Here is an 18,910-nt window from a genome sequence, read left to right as displayed (position 1 = left end):
CACATGTGAGTAGAAATGTTAAACTGTCAAAATTCACTCAATCTATTCAGAGTTCAGAGGGTTCAACTACAGTTGCAGATGCAGAAGTGGTGCAGCAATTCCAAGTTAGGTTGTAGACTTTTAACTTGCTGACCAAACATTAAGAATGAGATATGGATATATACGTATTAAACTGTTGGCTTTGATTAAATGATGGATGTTAAAGAGGGAACAAAAAATTCTGAACAATTTTTCACTCTAACTTTAGAGAGATCAGAGCAGTAAAGCTTTGTATTTCCTTTTTACACCAAATTGTCATCACTTTTCTAACAATATTATTTATATTTTTAGCTTGTCAGAGAACGTTTTTTAACATTTTTCCAGTTCCAGACCTCCATGTTAAATTATCTACTTCATCTGCTCTCAGTATGCGTTTCATTTTGTGCTGTTAGTTTTCACGTTAATTGTTGTGGAGGCAGCAGATTTTATGAGAAAACAACAGCAACATGTGGAAAATTTTAATGAAGCTCTGAAGGTCTGACAATACCGCAAGTACAACTTAATAATCAAAGCCATGTTTTTCATTCCTCTACAGTCTCCTTGCTTTTATACATTTTTCATAAATGATAATTGTATTGGGTTTGGTAGCCAGCACGATAGCCACACCTGCTCAACATGTTTCATTTTCCAACTTTGAGACTGACTGTGGGTAAGCAGAGGGGAATGAGGATTAGGAGGGATGGAAGAGAAAAGCTTCTAAAGAAATCTGACTCCATGTCTGCAGGGCAGCATGTGTTATATGAGGGCTTACTACTAAACCATGACTGGGTCCATGCAGCAGCAACTCCTCAGTTACAGTCCAGATACATTTACTGCATGCAGAGCTGCTGTACACAGTGTGGTGTCTCCATATCTTCCAAATTAAGTGTGCAAGTGGCACAAGATTTAAAGAACACGTAGCATTTTAGTTGGCAGAGCACAATAAAGTATATATGGATGATGAAACGGTTGAGTTAATAGATGCATGTAATTTGTGTTCTCAGATGGATCTGACTGGGCAGAGCTTGTTCGATTTCATTCACCCCAAAGACATCAACAAGGTGAAGGAACAGCTGTCATCTTCTGACATGTGCTCTCGCCAGCGTCTCATTGATGCAGCAAGTAAGTGTGTTGGCAAAAACTAGTAACCCTATCTGGAAGATGGCAAGATAGCGGATCAACACAATAGCTACAGATGGGCAACAAATTAAAGGAAAAACCTGAACCTTTGACCCTTCAATGAGGGGATCTCATGGTTTTATTATTGAGGGGGGCATTTTGCTGGCATGATTTAGATCTACTTGCCCTCTTAAGCCTTGACTACACTGCAGTCACGATGCGTACCCAGACAGCTGCCAACACCACAGATGTGTAGTTGTTGTTGTGCAACTTTCTAGTTTGCTTTGCAGCTTGGAGGACTCCATTCCCTTCCATACATCTGATGTAAAACACCTACTAAATGATCTATACAGTTACACTACTGCCGAGTATGTGTACTACTGCCGCCCTTTTAATTTAGTTTGCATACAGACTTTATAAGTAAGGTAAAAGACCAGTGTTATATTTGATTTATTTGCAGTTTACAAATCACACAAGGTGATGTATGTTTGTCATCTGCCCAAGTCCATGAGAGTCCATGTAAACCCTCCCGCAGACTGCCCACATCTAGCCAGAATTTTTTGTCTGTAACAAATGTCCATGAAGATACAAATTAATCTTGTCATCAGTCTTGTCCTGATGAGTTTAGTAGTCCACCTCTAAAGGATAGCGGACTCTGCATTGAGAACCTCAATGTAGACGTTCTGGATCGAGAAGACAGAGGGTTTGAGAGATGAGTGCAGGACGCCATTTATCTTAATCCGGTACGGCCATCTCTATACAGGGGAGGTGGTTAACAACACCACTTATCAGGTACTTATAATGCAGTCCTGAGATCTAGCCCAGGCAGTTTCACCACCATTCACACTGTGAGTCATGTAGTCTTGGGCCATTAACAAGCCATTTGATTTGGCAGTCAGAATAAAAACCTTTGACTCTACACCAGCCAGTTCTAACAGGCTGGTGTAGGGTTAGTCTCTTGGATGGGAGGTGAAATGGAACCAAAAGAAGAAGCCTTCTAGCTCCTAGAGTGACCATGATCTGGATGACTGAGAATATGTACAGACTTTTGGATGAATGGTGTTCCATTCCTCTGCTACAGTCCAGAGATTTGTACAATCAATGCCAAGGCACATCAGAGTTGTTCTGGCCTCACATAGTGACCCAACACCTTACCAAGACATTTTGTTGTTTTTTTCCTTTTAATTTGTCCATTAGCATAAGTTCTGTATGTGGTAAATGTCTTTCTGTGTGCAGCTGGGGTTCAGGTCCAGGTGGACGCCCCCGTCAGGACGTCCCACTTGTCCTCTGGAGCGCGTCGATCCTTCTTCTGTCGCATGAAGCACAGTCGAGTGACAGGGAAACACGAAGACAAACACTCACTACTCAGCACTTACAAAAAGAAAGGTGGGTCCAGATGGGTGCTGCTTACCCAAGTAGTAGTGAAGTATCAGGTCATGGTGACCGTGTTGTACACCTGTGCTGTCCACATGACTAGCCACACTGCTGGTGAATGAGCAAGCCATTTCAAAGCGTGAAGGAAACAGCTGATCAGCTGAAATGAGTGCAAGCTGTATGCAGAGACAAGTTGACATGACCACCACTTACACTGATCTGTTTCTGCTGGTCTGTGCGATGTCCTATTTTCAAATAAATACAAGCAACTGATTGTAACTTTACTTAATTGAGAATAACTGGAAAATTAAAGTTGAACAGAAAACTAGAATTATAAAATAGGTAAATAGCAACATAATTTGGCTTTTAGTCAAACTGCTACTGTAGGCTAGTTAGGATAAAACTTCAGCTCTTACATGTCTTCTACAATACCACCGAACCTTGCTCTGTTCTCTCCAGTGTGACCTCTGAGAGACAAGGTTTCACCTGCTACCTGAATCTGGATACGCAGGCTGAATGTAAATGCAGAGACACTCACTGAGCCTCTCAAGCCCACAGTGCCCTCCGGAGCTATTTTGATAACTTTGTTTCTATTACTTTGCTCTGTTGAGAGCACTTGAACTGATTCTGCTGAGAGGAACAGTCTGAATGGGTTTATTCTAAAAAAGACTGGAACTATTCAGCTTTCTGTGCAGGGCACTTTAGCTCAATCAGAAGAGGAGGATGGAGGACGTGGACCAAAAGATAAACAAGGTACTTAAATGCAATGACGACAGTATTTAAGTGACTGGTGGAAAACAAGGAAGTGCATTGGAAATTTCTTTGCGTTGCGTAGGGAGAAAAAAAAACTGATCCGATTGACTAAAGTAGGCAAAAGTTCGCTGGGGTTGAATTTAAGTTGGTGAAACTAAATCTTTGTATCTTGGTAGCTGCTTTTTTAAGGTATTAATTACAGAAACGTATCATGTTTCCCCATCCATGTTTCCTCGTTTACAGGCAAAAGCGTCTTCAGACTAAAAATATGAAATATCACATAAATTCTCTACAGATACAATAAGATGAGATAATTATCTCATAATTGCCAGATTTTCTGTTGATGAAAAACACTACAATGTGGGTCAGTTTTCCTAAGTGATTTCTTGGTAGAAATGCCACAATTTGAAGCACACTGTCCTGCTCAGGAAGTAGGTCAGTGTTGCAGCATTGTATAACCAAAGTAAGAAGAAGGTCCAAACTCCACTACTGTAACTGTGGCAGCAGAAACAGGAGCTGTGGCGCCCCCCAGTGGCAAACGTCAGCAACTGTACCTCAGTATATAAGCACAGGAAGCAATATGCTCAAACTTTTCAGTGCACTAATTTTCAGTTTTCCTGATTGTCAGGACTTGTCAAACACTCAAGAAGCAAATATTATGTTGACTATTATTTTTGTGTTATTTCTTACAGTCCAATAAACACAATCTATTGAAAGTTTTTCTTTTAAATTTACCAGCATTGAAGAACAAGTCTGTTTTATATTCTACATTATAGCTTTTATTTTTACATTTACTTAACAGTCACAGCTGAGACAGACAAAAACTGTGGGGAAAGACTGATTATTACTGTCCACGGCCTAAGAGTCACTGCTGATGCAAATATTTTCAGTGTATCCAAAGGGCAGGGATTTATTTTTGTGATTCAAGAGAGAGAGACTTTTTTTTTTTTTTTTTTTTGGTTTTAAGTCTTCAAGAGAGCTGTTAACAGTTAAAATATAAAGACATGCCGGTCTCATTCTGTTGAATAAATCAAGAGTGGTGACAGAAATATTCAGATTCTTTACTTAGGCAAGAAGTACAAATTATGCTTATTACTAAGAGTATCTTCAAAGGTCTGGTAGCCCAGTGGTTTGATTCTAGTCAAAAGACAAAAAAAATTCTCAGCTGAAAGTATCAAAAGTAAAATACTGGCTCCGTCTATCAAACCTCTCCTGTCAGTTATTTGATATAGACTGCATTGTGAATACAGGATGTAAAATTCTACCATTACAACTGGTTGAACTGAGACTGATTTTAACTGCTTATTAAAAGCAGTGGCTTAATATGTAGAGTTTTCTCTTACCATTTCTGTTTTCCTATTTGAGCTTCAAACCTGAAACCAGCTCAGAAGTTGAAAGGTCAAAGCTGTTTTTGGTTGAAACGCCAACAACTCAGATGACTGAAACATGAGAAGTGACCCAACCAGTTTCTTTTTCTGGTAAAACACCACAAACTTAAAACCCTGAAAACCACTGGTTTCGCCTTTAAACAAAACTGTGTAGGTTATGAGCCTGTTGCATGTTTTTGAACATAAAATTTCAATCTGGAATCTGCACTGCAGGTAATGTTATGCAGCAAACAGACTTCCACCTGAAATGCAGCAAAGTAAAACTATAAAGTAGCATTTATTTAGTTTCTTTACAGCACCACAAGTTGACCTGAAAAGGTCCACTAATTCAGTCAAGTGTATTTTATGTGAGATCAATAAAAAATAAGATGGACTGATGAATGATTTGGTTAAGTTCAGACAAACGGTACACACACATCACACACTGGGCCAAGTATTGGCAATACACAATTCTAAATGTGCAAATAATTAAAAGGAAAGACACAGATTGAAAACAGGAACTTGAACAAAGGCAAAAAATAAAAATGCAGTTAAAAATATGTAGCATGAGGCATAAAAATAACAAATAACACAAAATAAGGCATCTCGGCCTGGGATTTTTCTGCATGTTCTCTCTGTGCATATATGGGTTTTCTTTGGCTTCCTGCCACAGGAAAAACATGTTCAGGTTAATTGGTGATTCTAAATTGTCCGTGGGTGTGAGTGTGATTGTTTATCTCTCTAGATAATGGATGGATGGACAAAGTAAACAGCTTTTTTCCAAAGCTGTGCCCTACTTTTTACTCAAATATAAATCAGAATAAATGGATTGAAACCCTGTGTCCTTTTCTTGAATGTCTTTTGTCTTAGTTTTATTATTTTTATCTTTTGGTTATGTTTTTACCATTCTGTACAGAACCTTGGTCAACTCTGGTTGTTTTTAAAGTGCTGTATAAATAGATTTGATTTAATGTTTGTAGTTTTACTGCTAATAACTTCTCTCCACACTGGTGTTTTCCCCTCCCACAGACACGTACAGATATTGTACCCTCCACTGCACTGGATACATGCGCAGTTGGCCGAGCAGCCAACTGGACTCGGAGGGCGACGCTGACAAGGAAACCTCAAGCTTGACCTGCCTGGTGACGGTGTGTCGCCTCAATCCCCACGTGTCCCAACAGCCTTCCAAAGAAATCAACGTGAAGCCCACCAAGTTTATCACCCGCTATGCGATCGACGGCAAGTTCACTTTTGTTGATCAACAGTGAGTCTCCAGTTTCTACTTACACCCATCTGCACCTTTTATCTTTCTAGTCCTAGATTTGTTCTGAATACATGGTTCCACTGAGAAAGCAATGGCAGAGGCGTTCTGTGGCGTTGAGACTTCTGAGCAGAACAGCATGAGTCCTGTCAGTTAAACTGTCAGTGGAGATAATCCTTTCTGTCTTTGCCGTTGTTTCTCAGAAGGAGCTGTGCATCTTGACGGCATCACATGAAAATCTCTTCTCATTTATTGGGAAGTAATTTCACATCACAAGTATAGTGAATCACTTCATCAAATTCAATGTGTTTCGTTGTTGAACGTTCCTTGAGAGACTTTTCTCGTTACTTGTTTGTACCTGTGATGGGCACAATCCTGAGAGGCAGCAAGCGAGACAAAGAAAACCAGGTTTACCAAATTGTTTCTTTATCCTCGCTTTTCCCAGAGCCACAACAGTCATCGGTTATCTGCCACAAGAACTTCTTGGCACGTCATGTTATGAATACTTCCACCAGGATGACCTGCAGCACCTCGCAGAGAAGCACAGGCAAGGTGATGGAGCAAATTTAACCATATGTTAGAATGATTATAATGCAGCTCAGATAATTGTATCAAATACCGCACTTGTGTTTAGGAAATGTTTTTATGTAGAAGTTCAAAGGGATTATGGAAATGTCAATACCATCTACAGTATATTTAGTATTGACCAAAGGGCTTGCAGCAACATCTTGATGACACCCGTGTCCAAACTCTTTGGCAGTTCTTCGAAGCAAAGAGAAGATTGAGACGAAGTGCTACAAGTTCAAAACAAAATATGGCTCCTATGTTTCACTCCAAAGTCAGTGGTTTAGTTTCACAAATCCATGGACCAAAGAAGTTGACTTTATCGTGTCTTCAAACAAGGTTATCTTGTAAGTATGAATTCATTTATGAAGATGTTTAACAGCCCCTCATATACAGAGGCATTACTGGAGAAAGAATGTACAACACACTCATTCATTTTTTTCATTCATGCTTTACAACTAACTGCAAAATGGTATCATCATACAATGTAAAAAAAAAAAAAAAAAAGAAAATCTCTCTGCAACAGTGCCACATAAATACAGTAAAAAAAACAGTGGAAAACTGCAGCATTCAAAAACTGTAAAACTAATGAAAATAAAGACTAATCTCTATAAAATAATGATATTTATAGCTATTTAAAGTACAGTAAAACAGAAACTATCTAAGTTTATAGTTGCACATTGTAAAGAACATGTTATATATTTCAAACCCTAATATACATATTTTTTCTTTCAAACAACTCTATATACACCACTTGAATTTTTCCAGGTTTTTATTGAGATTCAAGTAGTTCAAGTCCAATGAATAGCTTGAAATAGTACAAAGGTAAATGGTGAACTGCCAGAGGTTAAAATAAAAGGTAAGGTTACCCAAAACTGAAAAATAATGTACATTTCAGAATTACACAAAAAGGCCTTTTTCAGGGAACCAGAAATGTGTTAACAACTTAAAGCTGTTCTGCAGCAATGGAGGTTGATCGAGCCTTGAAAGTTGGTGCTAGTAAATCCTACAGGTGTCCCAACTTTTCTGGATTATTTCCAACTCCCTCTGTCTGCATAAAAGTAGTGTTGGAACACATCATGGCACCATACCCTCCAGAGCATTATGTGAACAGTATTGTACTGCAGAAAGTAGTGTGTTGCTATAAAAATGGTGAGGAAAACACGGTTAATAGAAGAGAGACAGACCATCATAACACTTATAAATGTAGGTCTTTCCTACAGAGAAACTGTGTTGATCTGTTAAAGAATTACAGTGATGAACCATTTTAAAAAACAGTGTATTCTATTTGATTCTGAGGGTCCAAAATCTTTATTTTTGTGTTTATTTTACACCCAGCTTTAAAATGCAGTGTAAATCAGATTAAAGCAGGACACATACTACTTTGTACCAACAGGGGGCCTGGTCATACAAAAGATGACGAGGGGGCAAGCAGCTCTAAAACTCTTCAGGGTAAGAAATGCATGTTGCAACGTGTATTCTGGTGACTGTTTGCGTCCTTCTTTTTGTGATCTTTGTCATCTTTCTTCATCAGAAGACGCAAAGCAAATACCTGTGATTCCCGGCCTCTCCAGCGGTGTGGGCACTATGATCTATGCAGGCAGCATAGGGACCCAAATAGCAAATGAGCTCATTGACTCCTACAGGTATGTTCTGTCAGTTCATGCATAAAACAGAAAAAGTAATTACAATTAATTGATTTTCTTTAAAGGAGGGGAAAACGGTTTGATAAATACTATGGGCAAACTGGTTAACATGAAATTACATCATATAAGGGTTACCATTTAGATCTACTGTATATTGGAGCTATATTGATGTCTATAAACATCCAAAAGAATGCTTTAATAGTAAATGGTCCACACATGTAGCACCTTTAACTTCAGCTAGGTCCTGCAAAGTGCTTTAGTACATTAAGCTCCTAGAGGTAGTTTTACAAGCACACGTAGGCATGTGGAGAGATCCACCTGCAATGTTTTCAGTTGGTGAACAACCCGTTCTACCACTTGAACCACAGTCCCACCAAATAATAAACTTAAAGAGCCCACGTTCTGCCTATTCTGATTTTTTTTTTTTGTTTTAATGGTCTACTTGGATGTGTTTACATGCATTAATGATCAAAAACGCACTGGTTTTCTCCCTTCACCCTCTGTCTGAAATGCTTCGTTTTAGCTCCCGTCTCTTTAAGGTCCCCTTTCAGAAAAGCTCAGTGTGCTCTGATTGGTCAGCTAGCCCAACAAAAGCAAGTCAGCACTGGTCATGTGCTTTAACCCTAGATCTATGTATCAGGTTCTGGATATAGCTCTAGAAGATTCAGCTCTAGGGATCAATTAATGTGAAGTTATTGTTAGAGGGCGTGGCTAAGCCAGCCACTCAGCAGGCGTCATGCTGAGGTGTTGCATGTTGACATAAATAAGTAACAGAAGTAAAGCCTGGACTTGAGATGAATAGTTTCAAGTAGGTAAGGATAAATATTTTTTGAGAGATTAACTTCTTTTGGCATCCAAAAAAAAGCTATGAGGAATAGGGGAAACCCCCGAATGCATTGTATTGGCTCTTTAATGTGGGATTACATCATATAGAAATAAGATTTAAATAAGTTATAGAATGTAGCTGTTTCAAGACCCCAAAAGAATATTTATACTAAAATTAAGTTTCTTAGATATCATTGTATTTTTCTTTACCTGTTTTTGAACAGAGTGAACTCGTCTCCATCAAGTGGAGCTTCCAGTCCGTTCGGTCCGGTGCTGGAGAAATGTCCACTGATTTCCCCACAAACCAGCAGGAGTGTGAGTGACCTCATTTAGAGCACATTTACTGGAGGCAAATGCTACTCCTTTCATTAGTAATTCCTAGAAAGCTCCAGCTGCAATTAGTGTGCTTGTTGACCTGCTGATTGTAGGATAAACTAACACAGAAATTGCACTCAAATGTTTAAATTTTTTTTCCATTTCTAAGTTTTCTTCATTCTTGGTAGGCTGTTATAGTTAGGACTCATGGCCAGATATAATTTGATTCATGGATAAGGACTTTACATGGCAATGTATTTTCATAGCCTGGGAGCTTTCCTATATAATGAGTAGCAACATATGCAATTTTATGCAAATCTTTGGCCATGGGTTGTATTTATATGCAAAATTAAGTGTCTTTCATATGTTGTACATTTTCAAGCAAATTAATGGTGACATATGGATGTTCTGGAAAGCAATTTGAAATAACTGAATTCAAAACCTCATTTTATAATACTGTTAAGTGCTGGTACTTGTAATATAATTGTTTCTTGGAGGTAATGTGTTCATAGTACAGTAAAGTTTTGAGTTGTATTTCCACCACAGCATGCTCACATCTCATTATAGTGTCTCTGTGAACCAGAAAGTTTCATTCAGATGCAAGAGACAAAGTGTCTGAGAGAGACGGCAGCTTGTTTTCCTGAGCTTAATTACACACTTCAGTGGAGAAAGGTGAAACGTGGGGCTCTGTGCAGTGTTTTAATGCATACTGGCTTGTTGCAGGCGTCCAGCAGAGAGGAGGCAGCAGGCACTTCATCAGAGTCCCAGTCTGAGTCGAGGACAGCAGCGGGCGCTAGCAGCGCAACTTCTGAAAGTACAGGTACTGGATAGTTATCAGTCCAGTGTTTTGACCAGTTTTCCTCTGCCAAGATGGAGAACAGTCATTGGACTTCATTCCAAAGATTCTTGCAATATTTTATACTCGTAATGAACTCAACTATTTATATTGCTGAACACACCTATGATTTCACAGCTGCAGTCCCTTCAATATCCGCTTAGTCTAATTAGATAATATAAAAGATCAGAGTAGTAAAACACATTTGGACAAAGTGTGAACCATAATATTAAAATACTAGTTATATTTTGCATATCTAAATTTTATGTAAAATGTGAGAGCACTTGTCAGTTTTTGTAAACACCACAGAAACTCAAATGTGGCATCTGGTCTGGTGCAAATATTCAAGTAAGCAGACGCCACTGTACTGTACTGGCTCTAAAGTGCCTGAACTCAGCCTAAAAGTTCTGAACTAAACCTATGATAAGCCCTCTTATGTCACTCATGTCATGTTAATAATAGTGAGATTCTGCATATAAAACTGTAAAATATTGACTGTTTAAAATGGGGATAAAAGGAAACCTTCTATGACTAAAAAGCAGTAAATTATGAGTATATTTCCAGAAAACTCTGAATTACTGAGCTGACGACTTACAGTATATGCAGTAGAATCCAAACAATAGATGACCTAATGAGCGTATTTTAAAAGAAATACAGCCATTGCAGATTTTTGTGTTAGATTTGACCAAAAATGTGTGTATCGATGCTTCCAAGGTCCTATATGCTTTGAACCTATTCCAGTGGAGGCCTGTTGTAAGAACAGAAAACCCATTTGACAGGTTCTCACGACAACCCATGTCATATTAACCAAGACTTCATTAATGAAATGAACTTTGCAGAGTAAAAAAAGGGCAGTATTGTTTTTTTTATAATGCTTGTTGAAGAAGCTAAGGACTAGCATCACGTCTTTTTTCAATATCTGTGTTTCATTTCAGTGAATTCTAAAAGTCATACTGTGTTCAAAATTTGTAAGTAAAAGTTCTCTAACTTTGGTAGCAAACGTAATAAAACTCTGCATAATGAGCTAACAGCAGCTGACTAACATTTCTTAGCATGATAGAATTAATTTCATTTCACTATTAGCATATTTTTCATGTAAGTTACTTCTAAATTGTATGGTCATCTTAAAAAATAGTTAACAGTATAAGCAGATCTTTTATTTATATTTCTGTGGCAGAAAAGGAAATGAAGCAGCTCACATCTGGGGACCGTACTCACACAGAGCTGAGGTCCTCAGACGTGTTAGCGGATGTACTGATGCAAAAATTCATCACACAGCGATAGATGACGATTTCAAAGCAGGGATTTTTTTTTTCCTGAAACCTGTGTTTTTGTTTTCTTTTTTCCCCCAGATGAGCCGTCCCAGCTGGACTTGGACAACATAGTGGTTCCAGGCCTGAGCAGCTTCAGCAGCGACGAAGCAGCCTTAGCGGTCATCATGAGCTTGCTGGAGACTGATGCGAACATGGGTCAATCGGGGGACTTTGAGGACTTACACTGGCCTTTCTAGAGGGTGCTCAGACTTTCAGCTCCTCTCACATGCTTTTGTGCCGTTTCTTGCCCTTTGCCAAGAACTTGGCCTTTCAGTTAATATTGATCTGGCTGATGACTGACCTGGCCTTGCACAACTGAACCCACTGGACTTGTACCAAAGGCAGCAACATGTCATACTTGAGGATAGAAGTTTAGGTTTATAGGAAATGTTGTGACTGTGATTACTTTGTTGGTCCCTTTGGTCTTGCTTGAAGGAAAGGGAGGTTCAAGTGCCCCTGGAGCTTGTGGTGATTCAGAGTGTTCCTCAGCATCCTCAAGGGGGCTTAGACCAAGACTTTCCACAGCAGAGCGATCTATTTGCTCTGCTGCCCTCAGTGACCAACGTCTGGAGGAGAAAGGAACTCCTGCCATGTGCAGTGCTGCTAGAGAAATTCCTCAAACCTTTGACTTTTGCGTAACCTTCGGTACACCGTGATGACCGACATGTTTTTCATAACATGGTCTGATTGTTCCATTTTTATCATTTTTTTTTTTTTTTTTAAACTGTTTTTTAAAGATCCCTAGCAGACACCGTTTCGGTAAAATACTCTGAGTAATGTTTTGTCAAGTTGTGTCCAGTAAGTGCTGAGGAAAGTTAAACAAGAATGCTACCCTTTATCCCCTTAATTGAGAATTGCAGATAAATATGCGAATATGGTGGTGCCTCTAGCTTAGCACCACCACTACCGGTCCATGTTACATTCCATAATGGACTTTTTAAACACAAACCACTTGGGGTGGGGAAGAAACTGAGTCACATAGGAATGGAGATTTTTACTGTTAATTCTTAGTCTTACCTGAAAATTTGAATTGGCTTGCAAATGCTAAAAATGCATTAAAATGACATAACAAAGGACTAACAAACAAAGAGGCTAAACTCAACCTGGAGGACACAGTGCAAACATACTAGAAATATTTGTGGCACAATTTGAATTTAAAGCTGGGATAGGCATCAACTTAAACAAGCAAAAACACACCAGATTTTCAAAATGCAACCCTCCGCCTGCAGCACATTCATATACATGTGCTTCATACACAGGGAGCACACAAACATGACACTAAACTAACCATAGTTGTGAGTCTTTGGTAACACAACTTAACCAACCACTACAACACATTTAGATGTTATAGCAAAGTGAAGAAATCAGTATATAGAGGATGCAACTCCAGTTCTATGAGTACATTTTGCTGATACTGATGTTTTATTGCATTTAATGTCTCTATTAGACTCTCTTATGAAGAAGTCCATCTTCCTTTTTTGGGTTGCCTGCACTGTCAATGTTGGAAAAACAACTTTTCCTGCAGGATTTTGCAGAACAGCAAACAGGAAGTCCCTCTCTCTGGGATAAATTTTCTAGAGTCTGAAAACAGAGGCAGGAGGAGGTGCAGAAATCTACGTTCCTCTCAGATCACTTGAATTACAACCTGCTGAAAGGTTTTTAGGGAAAATTACTACCTACCCTGGCTTTAATGACCTAACAATTAGCTTTGCAAATTGAGGTGTTTCACAGCGATGACCTCTAACACACCAACAGTCTGCACTTCTTCTTGGCTTTACACTTTGACTAAATGGCCTGCTTGATTTCAAAAACCCAGCCCCTGTAAAGAATAACAGTGGCTCTCCCAGGTACTAGCATTGCAGCTGAGTGGCTCTTCTCCACTTCTTGAGACACACTTAAAGCGGACAATGCACAATTAATCAAGAACTGATCTGTGATGCCAAGAATGACCTGGAGATTTGCCAAAGAGTCCCACACCTATAAGTCAGAAGTACTGTATTTAGAAGAAGTAAGACTGATTTGAATCACCTATGATCAGAAATGATTCAAAAAGCTAATCTGACTTCTCTTCTAATGAGCTGGACGAGGTCTTTTCATGCACTTTGACGCTGACTCATCATATGATTAGACCACATAAGCAAAGCTGAGTCTATCAATATGATCTGGGTGATTGCACAGTTAGAAGAGATTATTAAAGAATTCTCAAAGCGTTTAAATTTTCATCTGGCACCACCACAATACAATTTTAAATTTTACTAGCAAACAAGAAGAACCCTTTTCAAATTTTACTAGCAAACAAGAAGAACCCTTTATGTCAGGACTGTTTTTTTAATGAAATAAATACTTGAATATGTACTCCTGTTTACAGTAATGGTCCATGGATAAATAGGAGGTGTGTCATTTGGGCTTGTTACACAAAGGCAAATGAATTGTTTTGGACCATCAAGTTTCTTATTACATAGAAGGAAGCTGACAATAAACAGGTTAACCACCCAAAGCAACCTTCAATGAAAAGTTTTGGGTATACATTGTATATTTCAAGTTTTTAATCAGGGAAGCCACAATTCCATAGGTTGCAGTGTCACATTATGGACATGTATTTATATTGAAATGTAGGAAAAAAATCTCCATTAGAGTAACGTGATGACAGCCCTCAAAGAAATGAAATAGAGGGGTTTCATGGATTATTTAAACAATCATTTGTAAAGGGTCTGTTTTACCGTTGAATGTGCACTAAAGGATACTGTGTTCACATATCACGTACTTGCTGAACTCCAGACGGTTCCAGCCTGGATGCTAAACTCCTGGGATAAAATGGAAGGTCCACCATTGAGGGGAGAATGTTTTCCAGTGTTAACAAGGGACAAGACAGCATTGTATTGCTGCTGTGTTGTCTTAAATCGCCTTCCTGTCACCCCAAAATAGTGTTTGAAGAGCCTATAGCTGCACAGAAGGTAGCTATATTATTTGTGTTACCAGGGAGACAATTATGTTGTAGTCTCTGTCTCTGAATGTCCACTTACCACAACAGCCTAAAGAAAACTCCACCTCGAAGCATCTCAGACATATTTTAAAAACATCTCTTCTGGATTTTATCAGTGGAAAGGCGGTTCAGAGAGATCCTTTAAAAATCAGAATGCAATGCAGCCACATGACAGGTTGAACTGTGCAGTAGACTGATATTTACAGTGTCAGAGGATGTGAAGGTGGGTTTTAGTTTACTGAGTGACTATCTTCAATACAGCACATGTAGACTCTGGTTATATCACTGGTTCCTCAAATCTTGAAAGTATAATGTGATTGCATTGCCTTGAACCCATGTTGTTTCTGACAAAGTTCTATTTTAAGTTAACAGTTATGCACTTGTTTTGGCTTTAAAAGCAAAACTGACATTATTTGCCATTGCCATCTGTGCCATTTCAAATGGACACTAATGCATATTTAACATGACCTGCTATCAAAAGACAAAATGTCTGATATTTGTATGTGATAACTGTTGATGTATCTGCTGTAATGAGGAACGGTGGCTGAAGTCTTTGACAGTAAAATTTTTTTTTTCAGAAATTGGCTAAAGTTCTTTTTGTCATTTTATAAGTCTTGTGTTGTCTCAGTTGTTGACTTCTCTTTTTGGTGCTCAAAGATGTTTCATCTTCATCCAAGAGGCTTCTTCAGTTTTGAGTAATGGAGAGTCCCAGATATATACTGACCCAGCTCACATGGCTCCTGGCCTATTAACGGCCCAAGACTTACACGCCTTGAGGTATGAATTATTGTAAAACTGCCAGGTGAGGGATGACTCTAGGCAAAAGTGTCTGGGTAGAGAACTGAAGACTGCATTATAAGTACCAGATAACTGGTGTTGTAGCCCCCTTTTCTTTTTAGAGATCCTCTTTAACATAGTTGGCTCTGTCAAACCTCAAGATGTTCTGAGACAACACCCCAAACAAAAAAATCCCACAAAACGCACAATATGAGGTCTTTATGTTAAATTTTTACTAAATTCTACTTTTACTTCACTCTAAGCAAAGTGAAGGAAAGGAAAGAATTTGAAAACCCAAATAATATTTAATAAAATCATTTATTTAAGGGAGAGAAAGATATACAAGCTTGCATTATGCAACATACGTAACCATAGCGTCATTGAAAAGCTCTAACACATTTATGTTTTGTCAAATTTCATCATGTAAATATCTTCTTTTTTCTTTTTCATTTGTCATTGGTTACTAGCCATGATTGTGTGCCTGGTATTGTTTTCACATTGTGAGCCTGTGTGTGAGTTTGTTAATGGGGCAAAATGTGGTCCGGGCACATCTAGTGTTGCAGGAACTACCACTATGGTGGTTTGAAGTGTCTGGCAGGTGTTTATATGCTCAATTTGCTGTCTGTGAATAAACGCGATAGTGCCACGAGCATGCAAGATGCGGTCATGAAGCTTTACAGGTGTGTAGTTGAGATGAAAATGAAAGCCAGGTTTGAAAATGACTGTATCCTGACCCATGAATACTCTCAGTAATATTGTAATGATTACTGAGTACTCATGAACCTTGGAGCTGAAAAATGAAGACAACACACCTGTCAAAAACTGCAGTTCCTTGAATGTCTACTTGAGGCGGACTCTAAAAACGAGTCAATTCCTGTAGACCTGCCTGTTAAAATGTGCCACTTGACAGCAAAAATAAAAAACCTGGTTAAAATCTGGTGCGAAAAAACAGTTTTGGTCTCTGTAGCAGCCTGTATGGGGGGTGAATTTTAACATAGCACACATGTTTAAAGGGTAAAAGTTATGCATATTTAAGGTGTGGCTGCTCTGAGTAACAGGTGGATGCCACCTGCGACAGTCCATAGCTGAGAGTTGTTGAACCAATCCAGATGGTTTGGAATGAGATGGACCACAGAGTGAAGGAAGAAGGACCAAAAAGTGCTCAGCATCTCTGGGAACTCCTTCAAGACTGTTAGAAAACCATTTCAGGTTTTACCTCATGAAGCTCATCCAGACAATATCAAGAGTGTACAAAGCAGAAATCAAAGCAAAGGGTGGCTATTTTGAAGAATCTAAAATATAAAACATGTTTTGACTTATTTCACACTTTTTTGTTTACTACAGACCTGGGCATCCTACGGCCCGCGGGCCACATCCGGCCCGCCGGATGACCCTGACTGGCCTGTATGAGGTCATTGGAAAATACTAAAATTCAATGCAAATATATATCATCACAATACATGCAAGCAATACGCCTGCACTGCTTTTATTTTGAAAGATCTGCTAAGTTAACGTTTTTTCGCGCGTGCTTTCCGTACTTAGCATTAGGTTTATGCGCTGATTGGTTTGTTGGTCAGCTTCAACCCAGGAAGATGTCAGCTAACGGCAAAGTAAGACAAAATCGCCAAAAACAGTAAGCCATTCTCTGATGGAGAGTTTATAAAAGAATGTCTGGTGGACTCTGCAGCGTTTATATGCCCGGAGAAGAAAGGAGCGTTCGTTAATGTGCCCCTTTGGAGGCGAACCGTAACGAGGCGGGTGGAGAGCAGCGCCGAAAATCTGGAGTTTCAGCTGCACAACAAAGTGGACGATTTTGATGTTTTCTCCTTGGCTCTGGACGAGAGCTGTGATGTCCGTGACACAGCTCAGTTACTCATCTTTGTACGTGGACTAACAAAAAACCTTTGAGATGACAGACGAGCTGGCAGCTGTGCAGCCAATGAAGGAACCACGACGGTGAGTGATTTGTTCACTGAGGTAAATACACGCATGAACAAGCTGGGACTAAAATGGGTGAGTTTGGTTGGTGTTACAACTGATGGCTGTTCAAATTTGACAGGGAAAAATGTTGGACTTTTGAAACGGATGCAAGATAAAGTGACTGAAATAAACCCAGAACAGAAACTGATATTTTTGCATTGTATTATACATCAGGAGGTGGTGTGTAAGTCAGTGCTAAAAATCAACCTCGTGACTGATGTAGCTAAAGTAGTTAACTTCATCAGGGCAAGAGCATTGAATTACAGACAGTTTGTTGTCTTTTTGGAGGAGATGATAGTGAACATGGTAACCTTGGTTACCAGACAGCTGTCAGATGGATCAGCCTGGACAAGATGCTTAAACGAGTTTGGGATCTGAGAGCAGAGATTCAAGAGTTGGGCATTGTACATCATTGTGTTGTGTAATTTACTGTTTTTATTGAGATATATTGAACATTGCTGTAAGTGTAGTGGGGAGCTGTTGTCTTTCTTTATGCTTCACAGTCATCTTAATGTAGATTTAGAAAAACTGACAACACCTCATAGCATTCATGATGAACAAAAACTGACATAAGGCAAGTTTCAAATCTCTGCCAGCTGATGGTCATATTGTTTTAGAATAAATTCTGAGTGATGGCTTACTTACTTTGCTTGTAAAAACAGTGACTGCTGAAAAGTAATTAAAGCACTTGGAAAATCAGTTTCACATTTTATGTATGTCTTTATGTTTACTATCATAAAGACATACATAAAATGTGAAACTGATTTTCCATCTACAACTCAATAGGCAGCAATCATAGTTTGAATGAAAAAACAAAATCTTTCATTAAATAGTTGTGTTCTGTGTTCTGCATTTTCATTATATTGTATTGTTTCATTTACTGTTTTTATTGAGATATATATTGAGCAGAGCTTTTACGTGTACTGATCCAGCCCTTAACAACCGTCAAAGTTTCTCATGTGGCCCCGTATGAAAATTAATTGCCCACCCCTGCACTAGTGGTATGACGCTGGCATTGTTAAATGTGGTGTCAACACGCAAATCTGGCATAATGAGGGGGTGTTCTTACTGAAACTAGTGCGCAATCTCTGCATGAAAACATAATCTAATCAAACATAACTGCACAAGGGTTTTCTAATCATCAATGAGCCTTTCAACACCATTAGCTAACACAATGTAGCATTAGAACACAGGAGTGATGGTTGCTGGAAATGTTCCTCTGTACCTCTATGGAGATATTCCATTAAAAATCAGCTGTTTCCAGCTAGAATAGTCATTTACCACATTAACAATGTCTGGACTGGATTTATCATTCATTTAATGTTATCTTCATTGAATAAAACTGCTTTTCTTTCAAAAATCAGGACATTTGTAAGTGACCCCAAAGTTTTGACCAGTAGTGAATGTCTCACATTTAATTGTGAACTTCTCATTTCAGTAATGTAAAGAAGTGACAAAAAAGCCCCATCAACACGCTGCTCCAACATTTTTTTCCCCCAGATCGTCCAGACAGCCTTTATTTATTTAACATTTGCTGCTACAACACATCATCTTGCCAACTTCTGACAATGTAGTATCAGCATCTACAACTCTGTTCTGTCACTGAAGTGCAGCGTGGGCAGACGAATCACTCCTCATGTGTCAGTGTCACGCTGCAGGCAAATGAGGCCACATCCTCATTTCCAGCTGTCACGACACAGTGATGAATGAGATCCATCTCTCTGTATTTTCTGACCTGCTTTTCATCGTCTTCTTTTGCTCCATCCTTTCCTCTCCGCTC

General features: G+C 39.0%; 1 protein-coding gene across 1 annotated transcript in view; it reads left to right on the top strand.

Moving 5' to 3' along the window:
• LOC111578552 (basic helix-loop-helix ARNT-like protein 2) overlaps positions 1-14,975 on the top strand; it is a 30,948-nt gene extending 15,973 nt beyond the window's left edge. Inside the window, exons 8-17 of the mRNA XM_023285405.3 lie at positions 1,023-1,140; positions 2,374-2,523; positions 5,661-5,895; positions 6,338-6,444; positions 6,653-6,803; positions 7,853-7,908; positions 7,991-8,102; positions 9,152-9,242; positions 9,966-10,062; positions 11,430-14,975. Coding sequence (XP_023141173.2) covers positions 1,023-1,140; positions 2,374-2,523; positions 5,661-5,895; positions 6,338-6,444; positions 6,653-6,803; positions 7,853-7,908; positions 7,991-8,102; positions 9,152-9,242; positions 9,966-10,062; positions 11,430-11,587 — 1,275 coding nt within the window. The 3' untranslated portion in view covers positions 11,588-14,975. The remainder of the gene's footprint in view (positions 1-1,022; positions 1,141-2,373; positions 2,524-5,660; positions 5,896-6,337; positions 6,445-6,652; positions 6,804-7,852; positions 7,909-7,990; positions 8,103-9,151; positions 9,243-9,965; positions 10,063-11,429) is intronic.
• The last annotated feature ends 3,935 nt before the right edge of the window (positions 14,976-18,910 follow it).

The sequence above is a fragment of the Amphiprion ocellaris genome, chromosome 21, assembly GCF_022539595.1.
Source record: "Amphiprion ocellaris isolate individual 3 ecotype Okinawa chromosome 21, ASM2253959v1, whole genome shotgun sequence".
Lineage (NCBI taxonomy): Eukaryota > Metazoa > Chordata > Actinopteri > Pomacentridae > Amphiprion > Amphiprion ocellaris.
The sequence above is the reverse complement of the archived record's forward strand: the minus strand, read 5'-3'. Positions and strand labels throughout refer to the sequence as shown.